The following is a 24,045-nucleotide window of genomic DNA, read 5'->3' on the forward strand; positions in this document are numbered from 1 at the left end:
AGGATTAGTTCACCCAAAAATGAAAATTCATTTATGAATTACTCACGCTCATTTAATTCAACCCCCAGAGATCTTTCTTTCATCTTTGGAACATAAATTAAGATATTTTAGATGAAATCCCACAGCTCTGGCATCCTCCATAGACAGCAATGGTCCTGAGATGTTCGGAAAAGGAGCCAAAAACATTGTCAAAACTTTGCATGTGAAACATTGCATTCCAAGAACACTTTTCTGCAAAAAAAAAAAAAAAAAAAAACCTGTAAAAACAACTTTGCCAGTGTCCTCTCTTCCTCATCAGGCCATCAGAGAGCGGATTTAGTACAGAATGTGCATTTACTACTTTCCTACAATGATATATTGCGATTAGAGTCAGCAGCGAAACACACAACCATCGTATTTCCTGTAGTAAACACTCACCCTAATCAAATGCAGAAGACACTTTCAAAATAAGGTAATTTAATGCACTAAAGTGTTATTAAGATTCACATGGAATGTTTTTGGTTCTTCTTCTATACTTTAAATGTCTGGGGACTCTTGCTGTCAATAGAGGATGAGAGAGGTCTCAGATTTAACCTAAAATATTGTCATTTTTGTTCCAAAGATAAACGAAGAAGAGATTAGAACAAAATGAAGGTGAGTAATTAATAATTACAATTTTTTGGATAAAAAAAAGGTCGCTGGTTTGAGTCCCAGCTGGGCCAGTTAATTTTTCTGTGTGGAGTTTGCATGTTCTCTTCGTGTTCGTGTGGGTTTCCTCCGGGTGCTCAGGTTTCCCCCACAGTCTAAAGACTGTGCTATAGTTGAATTGGGTAAATTAAATTAGCTGTAGTGCATGTGTGTGAATGTGAGAGTGCACAGGTGTTTTTCAGTGCTGGGTTGCAGCTGGAAAGCATCCACTGCGTAAAACATATGCTGGATAAGTTGGTGGGTTATTCTGCTGTGGCGACCCCTGATAAATAAAAGGACTAAGCCGAAGGAAAACGAATGAATGAATGAATAAAAAAGGGACAATAAGATGGAGAAGGGAGTGAACTTGATCATACCAATATGGCTCAGTCATTAGTAAGGCATTACTTTTAAAAGTAACTTTCCCCCAACCCTGCTATGAACCATTGAGTCTAGCGACCTGTCATCATTTTTATGAGCCGTTTAATAGGACCGGTCCATTTAGAAAGCAAATCTAAACTTTGATCCCCCCCTGCACTCGTTGCTCTTGTCATGTATTGATGGTCTGGATGTGAATGGATCATCTCCTCTGTCCCTTGCCCTTTTCCGTGAACCCCTGCCCTCCAAGCCTGTCAGAGGGAACTATCGCAGACAGACACACACAGAGACTCTGTCACACACACAAAGACACGTATAAACCCAGAGGCCCGTCACACTGAGAGGACAGATGCCCTCGTTGTGGTGTAGAGACTCCTCAGTATTTTCCTGTCATGTATGAAGAGGCGGAGGTCTTCTTGTGAGTACACATGTGGTAAAGTATTTTGCTAAGCAAGTCAGTTTATGAGAAATCTAGTTGTTTAAGGGGGATTCACATTTTGACAAGTGCTTAAGAAATTGTTTTAGCAATTCATTTTGTTTTGTTGGGTCTGACTTTGAGATCGCCTGGTGCTGAAATCCATCTCAATCATAAACTATTTATAATAGTTCAACAGTATACTGATGGCATCATATGGTAATACTAATACTGTAGTATACTTTGACATAATGCTTGGAGATAAATGCGAAACATAAAGGAGTGATTCTTAACAAAGCTCAAGAAAATTTCCAGGGGAGTTTTAATATGACTAAAAATATGTCAACAACAAATTAATATGAAAAACTTAATTTAACATAATTTTTTCCAGATAAATAATCTGTTGAACTGCATCCCAGTCATCACAAATAGAAATACTGCAGAAGACCTATTGGAATTATGGTTTGGAGTTACATTCAGTTTCAGCCTGAGGTATCAAGACATTTGTGCTGCCCATTACTTAATAAAACACAGGAGAGGGCAAATTCATCAGCAGGATAGCGCTCCTTTTCATAGTTTAGCCTCCACATCCACATCCACAGTTCCTAAAAGCAAAAAAGTCAAGGTGCTTCAGGATTTGCCAGCCCAGTCAGCAGACATGAACATTGTTGAGCAAGATGGAGGAGGAGGCATGATCATATTTTATTTTGGTAAAATAAGCATAATCTATAGGCCTTTGGATTTCATATAATATATAGAGATAGATAGATAAATAGACAGACAGACAGACAGACAGACAGACATAGAGTTCAAATTATAGAGTTAAAGCTTGTTTGGCATGTTATCCCGGGAGAGAGCCCTGAGCTCATAAGATCCTCGACCCCAGGGCTTCCTCCCATTTGCAAGGTGAGAGAGGAGTTTAAGCTCAGGAAAATCTTCTCCTCTGTAGCTAATGAACAGATAGGTGCATGTCTATGGTGCCAATTTGGATTAGTCAATTAACTTAAGTTGCACGTTTTTGAACAATGGGAGGAAGATAATATGGTATTACCATGGTTCTTGCACACAAACCTATGGCAATACCAACATAATTAAGAATGCCTTCTGTATATATTGTATAAATGTATATATATATATATATATATATATATATATATATATATATATATATATATATATATATATATATATATATATACATATAAATAATTTAATTACACTACGGAATGGCTTTACAGGCACTTATGTTGACTTATTTTCTACTGAAAGAGGAAGTTAGGACAAAGCCTGACAAATGTACAACATTTACATATATGTGTGAATTATAAATTGCTGTTATTATTGTTGTAGCTCAATGTTGAGCATGTCAAGCATTTGATTGGACAAAAAAAAGCATTTTGATTTGATGTGAAAGATAAATTATTAACAATTTTTTGTCTATTTATTTATTTTTTTTTGCAAGAATAAGACAAGTTATATTTAAATTGTGTATATCTGCTCGGTTTTTGAGATATTTTAGCATAATAACCTCAAAGCAAACACAAACACAAGTGCAGTGTCTATTATGTTGTGGTTTTCCTGGAGAAGCCAACAAGCTGATGAGCATTTGTTGTGCCTCTCCGTCAGATACTCTTCCGCTTGGCTCCACCACTCACAGAGTTGTAACCCTTGACCTCTGCGGGGCCGTGTATGTGTACGGTCTTGCCAGCGCCCCTCTGGAATGTCTGAATTTAAGGTCTCTTCTAGTGTGTAGCTAGAGATGGTGTGCTGTCCTACAGCTGCCTGTGTATAAATCCTGCTGTCACCAGAAGGCCAAAGCTCTCCTTTAGTACCCCTTTCTTTTGCTTGTTGTTTCTATAACATTTCACTCAGTCACTCTACTTTAGTGAACTGCACAAGTGTCTCAAAACTACAGTGGGGGAAATAAATATTGAACACAAGTACTGAATGATATTTCCAAAGGAGCTGTTGACATGGAATTGAACCAGATTTTGGTAACAACCCAAGCATTAAAATAAAACAAAACCAAAAAAAGGACATATAAGTTGTTCAATAACAAAGGAATGACATTTGAGAAAGCACCGAACAACTGAAATGTATTTACTACTTTATATAAAAGGCTTTAGGGACTTAAATTGTCCACAGTGTATGTGTGTAAATAAGTGTGTATGGGTGTTTCTCAGAGATGGGTTGCAGCTGGAAGGACATCTGTTGCGTCAAAAATATGCTGGATAAGTTGGCGGTTCCTTCTGCTGTGGCGACCCCAAATTAATTAAGGAATTAAGCCGAAAAGAAAATGACTGAATGAATAAAAGGCTTTTTTGGTGATGGCAACTTAAAGATGCATCTTTATGGAGAATAAAGGTCACATTCATTGCTTAGGTTTCTATTGGATTCAAGTCAGGTGATTGGCTGGGCCATTCTACAGCTTAATTTTCTTTCTCTGAAAGCATTTGAGAGTTTTCTTGGCTGTGTTTTGGATCATTGTCTTGCTGAAATGTCCACCTTGGTTTAGGATTGCCACGATATTGGAATTCAATACCAATCAGTATTAAAAATGTCAATTTCCCATGAACATTTAAGCGCTGTTGAGCACATTCTTAAACAGCACTGATAAGGCATTATGTTCACATGCTCAACAGAAAAGACTGTGATTGGCTGTGGTTTGCTCATATGTTATAGTTTAAAGACAAACCAGCTGATCGACATGACTTTGAAATGCTTCATTGTCCCTTTTTCTGTGGTTACACTCAGTAAACAGCGATGAGTTTGGTGAACTGATGACCTTCACGACCAATCACAGTCATTTCAACAGCGCTCAAATGCTCGCGGGAAATGTACGTTTTTAAAATTTCAGCACCGATTGGTATTGAATTCCAATATCGTGACAACCCTACCTTGGTTTCATCTTTATCATCCTGCTAATGTAGATGTTGGACTGAAGCATTGGATATTAATTTACAATGACAAAGGATAGAAGGTTGCTAAATAACTACTTCCAGATTTCAGCTGCTGTCCAGGCTTTCACTGCCTTTCTACACCTTCCTTTCTTCATATGTTCTACACTTTTCGTTTTATTACACACAACTTCACTTGTAAACTAATTAGTTTTGTTCTCTTTGCATATATGGATTTCTTTGATTGTTGCAAACATCCAGTGAGATTTTCAAGTCAGCAGCACCACCACCAAATGGTGACGTGCTCAATACTTATTTCCCCCTCAGTAAATTCGGTGCCTCTTGCTCTGTGGCCAAAAAAAAGGAAGCTTTTGTGCATTTGATTTAACATCTTCTGAGCTCATTCACGGCTGTCGAAGGGCTTCTACGTGACCACACACGCAGATGAAAACACTCCCCTTCTCATGCAGACAACTGGTTCACCCTGTACTTTTCGAGGTTTAAAAATGTTGTTGACATTCGTTTATACATCAGCAAGAAGACCTGGTGAAAACAGCTCCCTCTCTGTGACCTTTAACCCCTTACAGTCTTTCGAAAGTATGTACTGTATAAGAGCTGAGATCTGCGGGGCTCCAGACAGGTTTCTGGCAAGAGCGCACAGGTAACATTCCAGCTCTGCCTGAAATTCCTGTGAGCTGTGGGTTGTTAAAATAGTGATTTACCTGTTGCTGGGTTAATTAATATGCTGTCATTTTGATTGAGCTATGTGACAGATGTGATTCTCCTGCCATCCAACTCAATCTTTTAATGACAACTTTAACCTACATTCTTGGAGTTGATTAGATTACCCATAGAAAAAAAACTAATCAACTTGTGAATTTTGAATTTGTTAAATGGGATAGCCCCCATCTTATTTTCAAGGGGGTCCTTAACTTGACTTTGATTTAAAATACATGTAATTTCAAGTGTTATTTGGATATTAGTCTTTTGTAGTCCAGTACTCCCACTAGTGCTGCACAATATTTAGACGTGATAATAGCATATCTAGTGCAATCAAGTGCAATCAATTAAATTAATCTCATGTGCCAAGTATTTTACCAATCAGATGGGGCCTTGGTCGCACGTTATGTTGATGGTCCGTTTGTTGAATGTAAGTTACATTGCATCTACATGCCAACTTATTCTCATTAGATTATAAGTAGACTGTTAGGTTGGGGTTAGGGTTAGTGCAAGTTGACATGCAAAGTTTCTTATAGTCAGTTAAATGTCTGTAGGAGCAGTATCAACAGATATTAAACAGACAGTCTACCATGAGAATAAAGTGTTACCGGGGCCTTTACTATCTGTATCGCCACCTCTCCAGTAGATACTTACCTGTGTGCTTTGTCGCCTGTGTTTTGTTATTTTTCTCAGCGTCGATGATATGTAGCACTAAAGGTTGTCAAATCAAATTTACTTCTCTATTTTGCTGTTGTAAACACATAAATAATATTTGCAGCCCACTTCTGTTATAACACACAACACACAGCTTCGATTATAAAGGCCTCCATTCTGCAGATTTGGTTGTTGTCAAATGCAGCGTTTTTGCCTTGTAGCTAGTTCTCATGACTGAGTTCCTGTAACTCTCAGGTGTGAACGTCTGTTTTAACACAATTTTAATCACAACCTCTTCTGTGAGGTGTCATTTACACTTATAAAATTATGTATTTTATTTATGCATTATTTATTTTATTATATTTATTTCTAAACTTATTCACTTTTAAAATGCATACGTTTAGTTTATGGCTGGCATTTACACTACTCCAGGATCTTCAATTTACAAAAACATAGCATTTTAAAAAATTTACAGACCCTGTTTTAGTCTGGAAATACTTGAGTTTGGTGGTTAGCATTGTTGTCTCACAGCAATAAGGTCACTGGTTCGAGTGCCGGCTGGGCCAGTTGGCTTTTTTTTTTTTGTGTTCACGTGGGTTTCCCCTGGGTGGCCACAATCCATAGACGTGGTAAAAGTGAATTGTGTAAACTAATTGGCCGTAGTGTATGAGTGTGTGTGTGAGAGAGAATGCGTGTATGGGTGTTTCCCAGTACTGGGTTGCAGCTGAAAGGGCTCCCACTGCATAAAAACATATGATAAAACAGTTGGTGGTTCATTCTGCTTTGGCGACCCCTGAAAAATAAGGGACTAAATTGAAAAAAAAAATGAATGAACACTTCAGTTCTGTTTCAGTATAGATGAACTGAAATCTAAACTTTATAAGCAGAGGCATGGCTATCCACAATCACTCTCTGATTGGTCTATTTATCTCTGATTCATCAAGTCCTTCACATATGACCATTGTACAACTGGTAGATTGGAAATATGGATGCTAACGCATGCTCATTGAGTGTAAATGACCATGTATCAGGCTTTTTAGGTTGTATAGTGAGTGTGGACATTTCTGAAACGCAATTAAAATGCCAACAAGGAGTGTTTTCATTCTAAAACACCATTTTAAAACAAAAGCACACTAGTCTAAATGGAACCTGAGTGCATTGGCATCTGTTTCATGGTGGACTGTTAAAGAACAAGACACGCGTCTCCTGGAAATCCTGCAGACTGCATTGATGACTTTGATACTCATATGTTTCCCATTTGATGTGCTTTATGCATCAGATGTTCAGCGAGTGGTCTAAGGACATACTATCAGTGACTAAAATGAAGGTTGGATATGAACTAAGACACCATGTTCTAGTCTTCAAACTCATAAAGCCCCATTTTACTTTAATTTATGTGAATTTTGATAGTTTGTACTATTGTGTGTGATCTGGGTAACACTTTACAATAAGGTTTATTAGTTAATGCATTTACTAACGTGAACTAATCATGAACAACACATGTATAGCATTTATTAATCATTATTGAACATTTACTAATGCATTATTAACATCCAAGTCCATGCTTGTTAACATTAGTTAATGCACCACGAGTTAACACGAACTAACAATGAACTACTGTATTTTCATTAACTAACGTTTACTAACATCAACAAATACAGTAGTAGATGTATTGTTTATTGTTTGTTCATCTTAGTAAATGCATTAATTAACATTAACTCATGAACCTTATTGTAAAGTGTGACCGTGATCTGTTTATTCTCCCAATGAAAGTTAGATTTAGGGATACACTTTTGTTCTTGCTTTATCAAAAAAAAAAAAAAAAGTTTATATGTATATTAAAAATACTAAAAATCCAGCTTAAAAGAGGTATATTTTGTAGTATGTTCAGGTTGGTTACAATCCGTCATGTAATTGTTTTTCATATCTCTCTGCTTTTATCTGAAAAAAACGAGGATAGCAACAAACTGTGGAACATAGTTGGGACAAGGCTTTGATTTTAGAATTTACTGGTTATTTTTTACCCGTCTCCTCGCTGATGCTAAAGCAGTGGCAGCTAGCAGAACTCTTCCATCTGCTAGCATACCAGAACATATGCATCCAATTAAGCAGCAAAGCAGAGAGCTGGAATCCTGCTTGATGAATTGGGCCCTGTCTTAGTTAAGTGATCAGTGCATCCATCTTATAGAAGGTTATTGATGGTAAATGTATGTTTAAGGTTGTTCGGCGTGTGCTAGCAACGTTATATTTGAGTTAAAGTTGGAATAATAGTAATACCGTGTCTGCTTGAGTGAAACAGCTGGTTTGTCTTTCACCGCCCTCCTTTTTCAAAATGTCATCTCCTGTAGCTAATGTTAACGTTGGCTATGCTAACATGATGTAGCCATTTATGGTAGCTTAGCCTGCTAACTTCAGTACCAGATCGACCGGTAACACTTCAGTAGGGTGAACACTTATTATTTACTAGTAATAACTACACAATTTGTCTAATTTGCTGCTTATTAATAGTTAAAATGGTAGTTATGGTAGCTTACCCTGCTAACTTCAGTTCCAGATTAACCAGTAACACTTTAGTACGGTGACACTCATTATAACTATTAATAACTACACAATTTGTCTAATTTGCTGCTTATTAAAAGTTAAAAGGATAGTTAAAAGATAGTTTAGCCTGTCAAAATCAGTTCCAGATTAACCAGTAACACTTTAGTATGGGGAAAACTCATTATTTACTATTAATAACTACACAATTTGCCTGATTTGCTGCTTATTAACAGTTAAAATGGTAGTTAAATGATAGCTTAACCTGCTAATTTCAGTTTCAGATCAACCAGTAACACTTTAGAATTGGAAACACATACTATTTAGTATTAATAACTACACAATTTGCCCAATTTGCTGCTTATTAATAGTTAAAAGGGTAGTTATAAATTATAGCATAGCCTGCTAACAGTTCCAGATTAACCAGTAGCACTTTAAATATGGTAAACATTCATTATTAACTACTAATAACTACACAATTTGCCCAATTTGCTGCTTAGTAATAGTAAAAAGGGTAGTTAAATGATATTTATGCCTGCTAACTTCAGTTCCAGATCAAACAGTAACACTTTAGAATTGGAAACACTTACTATTTACTATTAATAACTACACAAATATAGGCATCAATATGTACTTATTAGCTTTTATATTTTTCAGTTTATTAGTACTTATAAGCAATTGATATGAATTGGTCTCCATACAAAAAATGTGTCAATTAGCATTTAGGTTATAAATAAAGTAAATTAAATTTTTGTTAAGTTGATAATGCAAGGCTCAATTTGGGTAAATTCAACTATAAATAACTTCATTAGTTCTCTTAAGTCCAGATATCCAACAATTTAACTCTAGCCTGATTTACTGCATCACTTGTGCCCTGGATGCGCCAGATGGGAAGCCTTAAATATTGACCCCGTGGCTGTAATGTGAATTGGGAACACTGGTCTTTTTGTACTGGTCCCAGTTCCAGAGCTCTGCCTGAGGGAGGGTTTCTGAATGAGTCCTCTCACTACGCCCGACTATCACATGGCCATTTAAGCCTGTAGTCTGTGGTCTCATGGATAAGGAGAATGCAAAGAAAGAGACAGGATGACTTGAAATAATCTTTGTCGAGCAGTGTGGAAATGTTGGCACTGTGATGAAGTTTAACGCTGTACTGGACGCCTCATTGTAGACTGTTTACCAGTGCTAAAGGCCAGCTGTGTTAATGGACTTTTGGAAACTCTTTTTAATAACTGATCTAAATACCAACCAAGACCATGCGTTACATGATTAAGTGTTTTGTAAAGACTTAGCATGAAGTGTCAATGAAAACAGCAAGTATCTAATGTTTAATGTGCAGTTAGGCCATTGACAGAACAGACTTTTGGTCATCCTGATGGTGTTTGGTTAAGACAAAAAACATCTCTGTAATTATTACCCATAGTTTTTCTATAATTGCACTTTATAACTTATACCTATATCCTGAACTTGCTGCTATTATACTTCTGGTTAGACCTAAACTGCATTTCGTTGCCTCGTACTTGCACATGTGTAATGAAAATAAAGTTGAATCTATTCTAATAAAATCTAATCCGAGAACAACACATACATTTAATACACTTCATTGAACATATACACATAGACATTACCTTTTTTTATTATTATTGGAAGGAGAATATATACTATAGGCCAATTACCGGCTTTTAAGCATTCAGGATGTGCACTCATCATGGTTGCAGAAAAAACTGGAAGCACTAGTCTTTGCAGTGAGGGAAGGACACCGATGTGGTAAAAAAAAAAAAAAAATTGTTTTATTAAATAATTTGTATTTATTAATTATTATTTACTTAATTTTTCAAGCGTATTACAACATTTTGTCACCCAGTGATAAATGCTGTTATTCGGCCAAATTAACGTTAGTGACCTGCAGATCTGTTTGCCATACCACCCTCTCAATGAATTACTGATGAGACCAAATGACTATTTTCTCTACACTTGTGCCTGAGGAAAAAGGTTATGGACTGGTAATGTAAACTTGGCCAAAAAATAAATAAAAAAATTTGAACCAAACCTTCTTTTAACAAAATGATTTAATTTAGTACAACTTTTTACATTAAAACAACTTAGAGCTTAAATAAACGTTATAATGTGAAAATTTTTACGCATTACATTATGCACCCATAACAATACAGCTGTTCTGCATCTGTTAAATCAGTTGACTGTTGTAACCCAACAAAGCAGCAAATATTTTTAACTCAACCATTGGCTTAAATAAATAACTCAACGTTTATTTAGAATGCTTTGAAATATGCATTTTTACTCGATTTTTGACGTTATCTCATCAAAACATGGAATGGGTGGGACATAGTGTAGCTCCTCCCCTTTAAAAAAAACAGATAATAGCATTTTGTTTATCACCGCTCTGCCAGTGAGAGATTGAGCTCAAGTGCATCAAATGAAAAGCAAATGAGGTGTCTTGAAGGGGGCAGGGCATGTTGCATACTAGAGAGCATTTGATTGGTTATGATTTGAGGAGAAACTGTAGCTCCAAATGACGTGAAGAAAAATCGTTACTCCATATAGACGGAAGTGTTAAACTGCAAGCTTTGCATGCTCATATCAGTTTTGTATCATTTAAACCTGAATTTTGTCTCTGTTTTGAAGTGCACTACCTTTCAGACACCTTAAAAACTAACAATACTTATATTAACAAAAAAGAAAACGATTTTAATTTCATGGGATTGTTAAATGCTATTAGTTATAAAGTTGTGTTTACTATTAAAACAGCTTTAAAAGTGGCTCATCCAATTAGATTTTAGGAGCCACAACCCTGCAAAGTTTTTCCTAAAACCTGGATTATTGTTTGTAGATGTTTGCTGGAGTCAAACTGTCTGAATCTCGTTTCCCCCTCGGTGTTTGCTCTGTCTGCGGGACGGTCTCGTGAGCTAACAAAACGTCCACCTCTGCCCTGTGCAGACTAGACCAGTTCATCTTCCCCAATGGCCACATCTTTCTTTTTCTCAGACGGTCACCTCCCCCAGTCGATGCCTCCACCCGTCTGTGGGCTTTAAACCGCCTTCCCCTTCACCTCTCCGTCTGGTCCACTCCTTTTTGTCTGTCCTCCTCTTTAATGTGCGTTGATAAGGTGACTGCTGACCCATTGCTAGGCACTCTATGAGAGGCCCTGTTTCAAGATGGCGACCCTCCTCACCCTCTCAGACACTTTCAATATGCGCAGGGGGGCAGGGTGTCCAGTGCTGGGATTGAACACACTGGAAATTAAACACATTTACTTGCACTGGCAAAAATATTACCAGCTGCTTTGTTGTAGCCAAGCATGATTTTCTCACCTCATCCCTGGAGTATCCATATGGCATTTGGAGCTTTTCATTACATTGACTTGAATATGGGAATAATCATGTCTAGATTAAACTAGGGTCAGGTGTGAGGGGCACAGATGCTTGAGTGAAGTGTAATTATTTGCTGGTGAATTATGCGTAGTGCGTGGTAAACCTTGAATGTGTTTTTATGGTGTCAAACGATCTGATGTTGGCCCTTTAAGTACACACTTCATGTCTTTGGTTTCATGTGTGTATTTAGTTAAATGGACCGAGGGCATATGTAGTGACTTGCATGTGTTGGTCTTAGGTTCAGGCGTGACAAGATATGATTGAATGGGCATTAGGGGCGAGGCAGTGGCACAGTAGGTTGTGCTGTCGCCTCACAGCAAGAAGGTCGCTGGGTTACTGGTTCGAACCTCGGCTCAGTTGGCATTTCTGTGTGGAGTTTGCATGTTCTCCCTGCCTTCACGTGGGTTTCCTCTGGGTGCTCCGGTTTCCTCCACAGTCCAAAGACATGCAGTACAGGTGAGTTGGGTAGTCTAAATTGTCCGTAGTGAGTGTGTGTGTGGATATTTCCCAGAGATGGGTTGCAGCTGGAAGGGCATGCGCTGCGTAAAAACTTGCTGGATGAGTTGGCGGTTCATTCCGCTGTGGCGACCCCGGATTAATAAAGGGACTAAGCCAACAAGAAAATGAATGAATGAATGAATGAATGAATGGGCATTATCAGTGGTTATCAGCTGATAGATATGGGCCAGTAGGGGCCTTCTTTCCCTAATGGTAGGCTCAGAAGACTTATCATCCATTCACATGGTTAATCAGCTATAAATCGCATATGGCTTCAGACAGAAGTTAACAAGATTTATTTATATTATTTATTAAATTCTCCATGAATTAGTAGTGGATGATAACTACCAGTAGGCGCAGAAGGCCCCTGCTGGCCCATATCTATCAGCTGATAACCACTGATAACGGCCATTCAATCGAGTAATAAGATCAAATTTCTATGTATTTTTATATGTAGCTGAAAAAAATTGCCTGATCAGTCAGGAGACGAAACATAACTATTTTACATATTGTCAGAAAAGTAAAATAATAATGTAAACATACTTTTAAAAAGGTGCATCTTCAAACCTCACCCATACACCCTATTCTTTAATGGAGGAGGAGCAGCTTGTACTTAAAGGTACGAATGAGATCGTACAAATGAATACGAATTTTGCCGCAGTCACACTAGAGTTTGAACAAGGGAAATCCTGCTGTACTACGCTATGAAAAGGATTAAACAAGATGATTAGACATTTAAAAAAGTGAGCGATTGGTCCATATTTTACATTTCTGTACAACGAGGTCATGTTTTGAATTTTGCAATTCAGCGAACTGCGAAACATTTTGTTTTTGGTCTGACGAATTTGTGTGCATATGAATTTTAGTCTATGGGGGAAAAATCCAGTATGACTGCGGTAATTTCCATTAAATCAAAACTTTACAAAACTTGTCATTCGAGTTTTCATTTCCGGTCTGATGCATTTACCTGCGTATGAATGGAAGTCTATGGGGCGAAAACTCCAATGTGACCACGGCTTTAGCCACTAAATCAAAACAATACGAACTTGTCATACAAGTTTTCATTTCCGGTCTGTTGCATTTGCATGCATATGAAAGGAAGTTTATGGGGCGAAAGGTCCAGTGTGACCACGGCTTTAACCACTAAATCAAAACGTTACGATTTGCAGCTGCAAATGAGCTTGATATGAAACTATATATTGGTATAATAATGACTTGCTGCTGTGGCAGTTTTGTTCAAAAACAGATGGATTTTATAAGCCATTTAAACAACATTATCATCCAAACTTGTAATATTTCTATACAAAAAACTCTTTTTGCCTGTTTGTTTACACACCCATGCGATATTGGGACTGGAAATGCATACATTCGGAAAACGCCACTGGTTTCGTGTCCTGAAAACGAGTCATTGAAAATGATCATGTCATCCACATTCATGAAATGTATTTAGAGAAGTGTAGATTTAAAGCAAGTGCGAAAAAAACGCAACAATGGCAGAGTATGTTGTCATGTTGTTGCTAAAGCTTTATTCGCAAAGTGATAAAGATTTACTTAATATTACAACCAACAGCAGATACACATCATACACACATAGCAAATTCTGGAGTACATACACACCAGTGTCGTGCCACTGACTTGACTACACCATTGTTGTGTAAACATAGCCTAGTCAATGTCACATGTACCTCAGTAGTAAAAAGGTTAAAGATGGAATTGTTCACACTTAAGACTTGTTGAGTAATAAAACATGTCCTAAATACTTTATCCTTAAAAATTGGTATTGGTCAAATAGCTTTTTTGTCCAGAAAGTGACGAAAAAGTGGAACTGTATCAAGGCTTGTTGTTTAGTATGAATGGAATTATTCAATCCTACATCAAACCAATTGAAATGCCCATAAATGTTTGGTTTGCCCTCATAGATATTTTGATGGTGTTCCAATCAGACACACAATGATGCTTTTCTGTCCTCTTCTCACGATCTGGATGGACATATGCCCGCAAATTGCTCTCCAATATAACTCCCCCCTCCCCCACTTTTTAGCATATCGCTAAAGAAAATGTGATTGTCGGCTATGTGCTGAAAGAAACAAGGTTGAAAGTAATCAATAAGTCGTCCTCTCAGACAAGGCCACCGAGTAATAGCTGCTGTTGGTGAGGTGGGTGTTTTAAATGTCAGCGACGCAGGATGATTATACGTCTATAGAGAACACTTCCCTTATTTTAGGCTGTTTTCACACTTGGTTTGATTGCTTGATTCAAACTTGAGTATAATTTCTACCACCTTCATGCCCTGTATTTCTTTTTCACAGTGTATTTTGGAGCACCAATGGATTTTCAAAAATGTATCTTAATTTTACTATTTTTTTGTGTTATCTGCTGCTAATGTAGTTGCACTTTACATCAACAAAACCAAAAAAACTGAAAAATAATAATATGTGAGGTTGGATCCTCACCAAAATTTCCAAAAGATAGGAAATGTTTGTGGTGTCTGTGTTTGCTTGTGTATACAGTACACTTTTCGAAGCCATTAAACAGCTAGAATTAACATATTAGCTTATTTCATTTCTGAAATTGAAATGCAATGATAAATATTATTTTTACATTTGTTTTTTATTGTGTCTTATAGAAACATGCATTTTAAAATCCTCGAATATAAGCACAGGCCTCTTTGTATGACTCATAATGGTATATGATTTTATTGGAATAAGCATGAGAACAGGCAGGCAAAGAGAGTGGCCTTTTTATGACGGAAAATCTCCTGAGGAGGTCAAACCCTACACAGGTGGCAGCAATTAACTGTAATTTTTGCAGATTGTAATGATCCATAATTTACCAGCCTCCCCCCTGCATCTCTTATGCAGTAAAAAAAAGTGTTTTGATTGGGTACAGGTTTTTTGTTCGCTCTGGCCTTTGTGTCAGATATCTCAGAGACAGGCGAGGCTGTTGACATATGAAGTGATGCTCATGCAGAAACTGAACAACCTTACTTGCATTTTCAGCAGGTTGAATTTAGCATTTGCATTTGTGATTTAGCATGCCATGCCAAGATATCAAAGCAAGAACATAACTGTATGAAAAATAACTTCAATAACTTATAAGCACATTGATTTATTATTAACTGTTAAAGAGCAATAGCTCAACCAAAACTGAAATGCATGTTATCATTTACTCACCCTTCACTTGTTGTAAACCGGTCTGAGTTTCTTTTTATTCCTGTAGAACACAAAATAATTCATTTAGAAAAATGTTGGAAGCATCTAATCTTCGACTTCCATAGAAATTTCACTTTTGGGTGAACTATGATTTAAAGTTAGTAGAGGTACAGCTCAAAGTTTGAGTGTGGTTTTAGCAGCATGAGAAATAATATAGAGGCAAGGACAGAACAAGCACCTAAACAAGTTATTTTCCTGCAATAAATTTGCTGAAAAATTTGTCTGACTTGCTAGTTCCTAAATAGACAACTGACCTTCTCCTTTTGTTTTGTTTTGCAGAAAAAGATGAGCCCAGCAGCTACACTTGCACAACCTGTAAGCAGCCCTTCAGCACTGCTTGGTTCCTGCTACAGCATGCCCAGAATACTCATGGTTTCCGAATATACCTGGAAAGCGAACCTGGAAGCCCATTAACTCCCCGTGTGGCCTCTGCTCCAGGCATGGGTGGTGACTGTGCCTCTCAGCCACCTATACATGCAGCCCATCTAGGAGACAGTAGTCCTTATAGCCTGATGAGGATAGCCAACAGAGATGGCTCCTCTGTTCCTAGAGAAGGTCGATATCCCAGGACGCCTCCACTCTTTAGTCCCCCACCTCGGCATCATATGAGCCCAGACGATCTGGCTTTGGCCCCCCACCACCCAAGCGCCTTTGACAGGGTACTGCGTCTTAATTCGGTACCCTTGGACTCCCCATCTATGGACTTCTCGAGACGACTACGGGAACTGGCAGGCAACTCTGCTGGCTCTTCTCCACCCATGTCGCCCAACAGGCCCAGCCCTATGCAAAGGCTGCTGCAGCCATTCCAGCCAGGGGCATCTCATTCTCCTTCTGGTCCCCGTTCAACACCTACACAGCAAACACCCACCCTGCCAACTGCAAAAGCAAAATCCTGCGAGTTCTGTGGGAAGTCCTTTAAGTTCCAGAGCAACTTAATTGTCCATAGGCGTAGTCATACCGGAGAGAAACCTTACAAGTGCCACCTTTGCAACCATGCCTGCACGCAGGCCAGCAAGTTGAAGCGCCACATGAAGACCCATCGGCACAAATCCTCCTCCACTACCTCCAAATCAGACGATGGCCTTTCAACTGCGAGTTCACCTGAGCCAGGAACGAGTGATTTGCCAAGCAGTGCCACCAATGCTCTTAAATCAGTGGTTGCAAAGTTTAAAATCGAGAACAATGGCATGATCCCTGAAAATGGACAAGAGGAAGATGAAGAAGAGGAAGAAGAGGAGGAGGATGAAGAGGAGGAAGAGGAGGAGGAAGATGAAGAAGAAGAAGAGGAGGAGGAGGAGAATGAAAGTGAGGCTGGTGAAAGGAATGATATAAACTTTAGCTTGAGCCTAGAAGGTGCACGTCATCACGAGAACAATAGACAACGACACAACAAAAATGTGGAGGGAATTCAGGACTACCGAGAAGCGCTCAAACATTACAAACGAGGCGACCACCACAGATCAGCTCACGAGACATTTGGTGACAGTTCCCCAAAAGAGTCTTCTCAAGTCAACGAAGGGTACGGACACATCGTTAATGGGTCGGCGTCCTACTCAAATGATGACCTCTCAAGAAAACTTCTCGCTGGAAGTCCAGGTTCTGACAGTCCTCTAACTAAGCGAATCAAGGTGGAAAAAGACCTTGATCTTCCAACTCCTACAATTCCCAATTCAGAAAATGTGTACTCACAATGGCTGGCTGGATATGCCGCTTCGCGCCAGCTCAAGGATCCTATCCTCAACTTTGGGGACTCAAGACAATCACCTTTCGCCACCTCTTCAGAGCACTCCTCGGAGAATGGAAGTCTCAGGTTCTCCACTCCTCCTGGGGAGCTGGATGGAGGCACAGCCTCTGGGCGTAGCGGCACGGGAAGCAGAGCCAGTACACCCCACCTTCCCAGTGGTCGCCCCAGCTCCAAGGATGGCCGCCGTAGTGACACATGTGAGTTTTGTGGCAAGGTCTTCAAAAACTGCAGCAACTTGACAGTGCATCGCCGCAGCCATACTGGCGAAAGGCCGTATAAATGTGAGCTTTGTAGCTACGCCTGTGCTCAAAGCAGTAAGCTAACACGGCACATGAAGACGCATGGACAGACAGGCAAGGACGTTTACAAATGTGAGATATGCCACATGCCTTTCAGCGTCTACAGCACTCTGGAGAAGCACATGAAAAAATGGCACAACGATCGGCCATTGAGCATCGAAATTAAATCGGAGTAAATTTGATGATGTCTTACGCAGAACACAATATTTAAAGCACAGCGTCAGATGAGGATACTAGCCGAAAATTTGTCGAAATTTACGCAAGACTCTGAGCCCTTTCGAATGTGCAATAACTTAATGTTTTGTACTCCTTTTCTTACTGGTTGGCATGTGTTAGCTTGATTGATTAGCGGTATTGCTGTTGTTACTGTCTTTTATCGAACAGAACATTTCATGCTGCAAGCGGTTAATTTTTACATATCATACCTAGTCGTATTGTATCATTTAAGCCTGTAATCTTTTGACTACCTACATTCACACTGGGGTTTTACACTGTTCGTTAGGGATATAGACAAACTTTAGGGTTACCAGTGAACGTTTGAATGGTAACATTTTACTAAAATACTAAAAACGTTTGAATTTTTATTGTTGCTTGTGAAAAAGAGTGCCTTGGGTGTTTAAAGCATCTGTGGTTTCTGCCGTTTGCCATAAGCCTGGGGATATTGTTCAATGCAAAATGAGGTTCTTGCATCAAGTACCTATCGTGAATTCACTAAATGCAGGAATCCAGTGTATGTTCTTGTGTATATCATTTACTAGCATAACATGTTGTGTTCCTTTAAGTTTGCCTTTTGGCTTTGTGAGATTTTACCTTGTGTTTTGATATCAAACAAACAGGTATATTAGTAAGTTTTCTTTAAACTTAGGGTCTATGGGTTTTTTTATGAAGATTTTTGTTTTTATAAATATATATATATAGTCACCCTGAAAATGTGTTTTACTCAGTAGACAGCCCACTTATTGGACTATACTGATTAATTTCTATTTGGTGCATGGGACAAAAACGCATATTATGTAAATACGTCCATTTTTTTTTAATCAAATTAATTTCTCGACAGGGTCATTTTTAATAAATAATCCCTGAATAAGCTGGATTGAAAATCCTTTTTGAAATTTTGAACTAAGCTCAGATTGGCTATAGAAATAGAAGTAGTTTAGCGAGACCAGGTTTGATGGAGCAATGCAGGAACGCATTATGAGGACATTTACAAATTCCTGGATGAAAGTCTGAATACTTTACAGCAGTGGTCCCTAACCATTTTATCACGGTGTGCTGGTCAACACTTGACAATTTTACCGCACACCAGGTGGGGCGGTGGTTCGTAGGTTGCCAGGCAAATATCAACCGTTTTCTAAGAGCACTGCAGTGTTTGGGTGTTCTGTGCTTGTCTGAGATAATTAGTTGCCTGAAATGAGTATATTCCATACAAGCTAAAGCTGATCGGTCAGCTGATCACGTGACAAGATTTGCCGTGCGCTCCCAGAATTCATTCAACTGTGTGCATCTGGAGGGCGTAAGTGCAAGCCTCGCACCTCCATTGGAAAATAATGAACTTACACAAACTTATAATAATAATAATAATAATAATAATAATAATAATAATAATAATAATTACTTACATTTAGATGGCACATATCTGGACACTCAAAGTGCTTTACACATTGGGAGGAATCTCCTCATCCACCTGGATGACGCGACGGCAGCCATATCGTGCCATACTCCACACCACAGACCAGCTGATTGGTGGAGAGGAGACAGTGATGAAGCCAATTATGATATGGGCATTGTTAGGAGGCCAGATGGCAAATTTGGCCAGGATGCTGGGGTTAAACCCCTACACTTTTCAAAAGACATCCTAAGATTTTTAACAACTTTAGGATCTCAGTTTAACATCACTGCGCAATACAGAGTCTCTTTCAATATACAGGGGTGTTAGGACCCACACTGCCCGGTGGTTGTATGCCCCCTGCTGGCCTCACTAACATCACTTCCGGCAGCAACTTAGCTTTCCCATGTGGTCGCCAAGGTACTGATCATGCACAGCCCTGCTTAGCTTCAGGGGGCGACCATGTGAGAGTTGCACAGAGCTAGAACTCTAGAAAAGCGATATGTGAACGGCCCCTAAAAGGTTGCTGTCATTTGCAATCTGCAGCAGTTGATCTTGCACAGACATGGTGGATTCACCTGATTTGTTGACAAGTGGGTTGCAGATCCATTTCTTGGCAGTTCATGGGTCCTTCACTGGGCCTTTTCCCCTTAGCAAAGAAACTTTCCTAAGACGTCTGTTTCTTACTCATTTTGCTGCTTGGGGGAACATTTTGGCGCCTACGTGACCGAGATGAAAGCGAGAGAATACAGTCATTTTTCAAAATAAAAGATTTTTTCAAAATAAAAGATCGTTCAGACTCAGATATTAAATAAAACGCAAGTAATTAATGACTTCTTGTGCGGCCCGGTACCATTTGATCCACGGACCGATGGTTGAGGACCACTGCTTTACAGATCACTTGCTCGTGATATACTTTCACAACATATTCCTTTATCCAACACTCTTCAGTTTCTAAAGCTATGTACTGTATATACCCCCGTTTATTAGCGAAGCACTTAGCCATGTTCACATATTTTGTGCCCGTCGAGATGACATTCAGACTTTTTATTCTCTACATTATCCCATAGTGAATTTTATGAATAGCACTTGCCACTCAGCCTAAAGCTCTGTATCTGTCCTGCTAATCTACGGGCAGGTGGTTGAGTATAAAACAAAACCGCTCTCCAATGGCACAAAGTAAAAAAAACCTGCACTGTTCAATTGTTTTTCCTGTTTACTAGAGATTTTCCTCTCATACCAACAACATGATGAGGTGTCAGCATATTATGTGAAACAGAGATAGCCTAGAATTCTCGGTCAGCGAAAAAAAAGAAGCTTATAATAAATATAAAAAGCTTATAAATAAAAATGACTGTTCATTTAAAAGCTAGACTTTAAATCGAAACAGTGTATGTTTATCTCAGTGAATATACTCCAATCCCGCTGCTTACACAGCCATTTTTTATTGTACTTTTTCATTAATAATTAAATGTGTTGGGGTTTCTTTTTTCGTAATACTTTGGTGTTTTTAACAGGAAATTAATTTAAAGTGTTCCATTTTCGTTTCGTTTTCTGCCGCTCATGTTCATTTCGTGGTGGGTTACTTACAATGTACTATGTAAATACTAAACGTTATGTACATTTTTCCTTTTTTTTTCCTCCTTTGGCAGTTCTTCAGGATGCATTATAATGAGATTAGGAGTTCATTTGACATTTTCTAGGGCTTACGGTCTGTCAGAAGCTATTGTGACACACTTGAGTTTGCCATGTCAGTGTGTAGAGATGATCTGGATTTAACTGTTCATCAAGAGTAGTCGAGATAGTATTTATATAGAGACTAGAATTCCAGACTGTTCCTTGTTCACTTTAAAGTTACATAAAAAAACTGTAGTCGAGCTCAGCATGCTGCCACCATTTTTTGGTTTTCCCCTTAACTTGGCAGGATAATATAGTGTGAATCGTTTAATGTGTGAAAACTGAGTTTATAAGAAAAAGAGAAACAAAAAAAAGCTATGTGAGGAGTGTTAGGACGACGATAAAAGGCTATACAATGGTCTTTTAACGCAATCCTCTTTGAAATAACACGATGATGAGGAACAGGTGGTTTTATGATCTCTGGCCTTTGGATATGCAGTAAAAGTTTCATAGTTAGTGGGTTTCCCTCTTTATTTTCAACTGTCCTTGTCTCCCCCCTGCAAACCTGAAACATTCCAGTCATCTTTGAAAGAATGGATGTCATATGCAATGAATCGAGAGTCAATAAATACATTTAAAATGCATTTTGAAATACAACTGTGCGGTTCGTCTCGTTTGTTTCATTACTGTCTAGATTCATCATGGTAAACAACATCCACTGACCTGCTGCAGATTTACACAGAATCGGAGCGGTCTGCCATTTGTTCAGCTTCCTTCTTGCATGTGTCTTTATTAAATAGTTCAGCTAAGTAGATTTAGCTTTTAGCTGCTAGTATTAAATTGTGGTACTCTCAACTCATTCAAAATGTCTATCCAAGCTGAATTAATTCTGTGAATTTTTGCCCAGAATCAGTGCATAAAAAAATGACCCATTTCACAAACTGAACTGTTACTTGGACTTTTAATTAATGAATGTTATTTGTTTTTCTTTTCTTACTAACTATGGTTTTACAACATTTGGATATACACAAAACTAATTTGTTTCATTTATTTATTTTTACTTAATGGGTCATTTACCGTTACCGTACAAAATTCAATTGACAGTTTTGTATTAAGAATAGTGCTGTCAAGTGATTAAATGTGACTAATTGCATTCGAGATAAAGGTTTGTATTTACATACTATATACAGGTTTACTCACTTACCCCCAGGGCTGTTTATATTGACGTTGATATTTTAGCCACCCTTGTTGGTGTTTTGTAACTACAATTTACCTTTACCTATAGCGCATGTCTTTGGACCTGTGGGGGAAACCGGAGCACTCGGCCAACACGGGTAGAACATGCAAACTCCACACAGAAATGGCTACCGGCCCAGCCACAAGTTATTGTATACCAATGGTTTGTTCTGTAGACTATCGAAAAAAAATATATAGCTTAAAGGGGCTATTAATTTGGACCTTAAAATGTTTTGTTAAAAATTAAAAACTGCTTTCATTCTAGCTAAAATAAAACAAATAAGACTTTCTTCAATTGAAAAAATATTATCACAGATACTGTGAAAACTGCCTTGCTCTGTTAAACATCATTTGGGGAAATATTTAAAAAAGAAAGAAGATTCAAGGGGGGCTAATAATTCTGACTTCTACTGTATATGATATTTGTGTATATATATATATATATATATATAAAACAAATATTTTATACAAAATAGTCAAAACAAAAATATACACATTACGCACAAATATATTTTGTAAATATGACCTTTTATTTTGTATGTGATTAATCGTAATTAATTGTTTGACAGCACTAATTAAAATGATAAATCTAACAAAAAGGATTGCAACACATTTTATCAGGAAACATTTGTTACTTGTTTTGTTTAATTCTGCACTCTTTTTTAAGGATTTTATATAGAGATATTTTCAGATATGTTTAAATATTTTTTAACATTAATATTTTACTTGTTCAGATTTATTAATATTGTAGTTATATAATTGCACTTCAACTACAACATTTTAAATTTTTGTTTGTTTTAATTAAAGGTCTGGGAACATGAAAATAACGAGACTGAAACATTATGAAAACGTTCTGACTAACTGTTTGAAAAAATGTAAATAAACAGGAAAAACGACAATTTCTTCAAAATGTGCTACACAGGGAACGTTCTCAGAACATTCTGTGACATTCCTTATAAGTTGTGCAAATGTTAGCACGTAACATGAGTACAATAATGTTTTTGGAACATTCCTGTAATGCTGGAAAAACCCTTTTACATTCATATAACGTGGATGTAATGTTCTAATGACATTTTCAATAATGTTTTGAGAACATTAATATAACAAGACTGAAAAATGAAAACGTTTTAAATAGCATTTTATTACTAAAAACTGTTGTATGTTTAATATTTTTTAACTGTAAATAAACAAGAAAAATGTCAATTTCTCAAAATGTATTACACAAGAAACATTCTGTCACATTCCATAAAAGTTGTGCAAATGTTAACACATAACATTAGTAATAGAATGTTTTTGGAACATTCTTGTAATGATGGAAAAAACCCTGCTAGATTGCATTAATATAACGTGCATGGAAGAACCTAGGCTCATTCTATTATGTACCCCTGTATATATTTCTAGAGAGCAGCAAATACATCCCAGGAGCTATGTTTTTTTTGTTGCAGTTTTTATATTCGCGACTGTGAGGAGTAGGGTGAAGCTGCAGGCCCGGAGACCCAACTGCATGTTCAGACCTGCACGCTCACACCAGCACTTTTTAGACCTATCGTTTTCTCAGACAGCGCCACTGCAGGTTCACTTAACAATGGACGATCGCCTACACCTCACCCTACCCTAAATCCAACCGTCACAGTAGCATGGACATTACCTTAGTGGGCGATACAATGTCCACCTGGTTCAGTACAACATCATGGTTACAGACTGCAGCGAGGACATCTTGCAACTGCACGTTCAAGACCAGCACTTTCTAGACACATTTGGGCCTGCAGCTTCATAAGGTTGCTTGCTAGTGCCATTTGCGCCTGCTGTTATCTTGTAAATTCACCAGACTGACTTACTGACTGACCAAATGACCGACAGATACCACCATCCACCCCCTTCCCTAAACCCAACCAATAGTATTGTAAAAAGCACCGATTGACCAGCGCCCACCCACTTTCCTAAACCCAACTGACAGTGTTTTGAAAAGCCATACAGAAAAAGAAAAGCCCTCAGGGAAGCCTGATTTTTACTACGTTTTCAGATTTGACCACATTCCCACCCTATTCGTGTGGGTTTTCCCCGGGTACTCCGGTTTCCTCCAACAGTCTAAAGACATGTAACACAAGTTAAAGTCACCTAAGCACCTAATACATACATACTGGAGCGGTTGGTGGTCTATTTTTTGGAAGCTCTC

At 38.1% G+C, this 24,045-nt stretch overlaps 1 protein-coding gene across 1 annotated transcript in view; it reads left to right on the forward strand.

Annotated features, from left to right (window-relative positions):
- The window catches only part of bcl11ab (BCL11 transcription factor A b), a 50,506-nt gene extending 32,920 nt beyond the window's left edge, over positions 1–17,586 (forward strand). The window contains exon 3 of the mRNA NM_001100951.1: positions 15,647–17,586. Coding sequence (NP_001094421.1) covers positions 15,647–17,586 — 1,940 coding nt within the window. The remainder of the gene's footprint in view (positions 1–15,646) is intronic.
- The last annotated feature ends 6,459 nt before the right edge of the window (positions 17,587–24,045 follow it).

The sequence above is a fragment of the Danio rerio genome, chromosome 6 (genome assembly GCF_052040795.2).
Source record: "Danio rerio strain M-AB ecotype USA chromosome 6, GRCz13ab, whole genome shotgun sequence".
Lineage (NCBI taxonomy): Eukaryota > Metazoa > Chordata > Actinopteri > Cypriniformes > Danionidae > Danio > Danio rerio.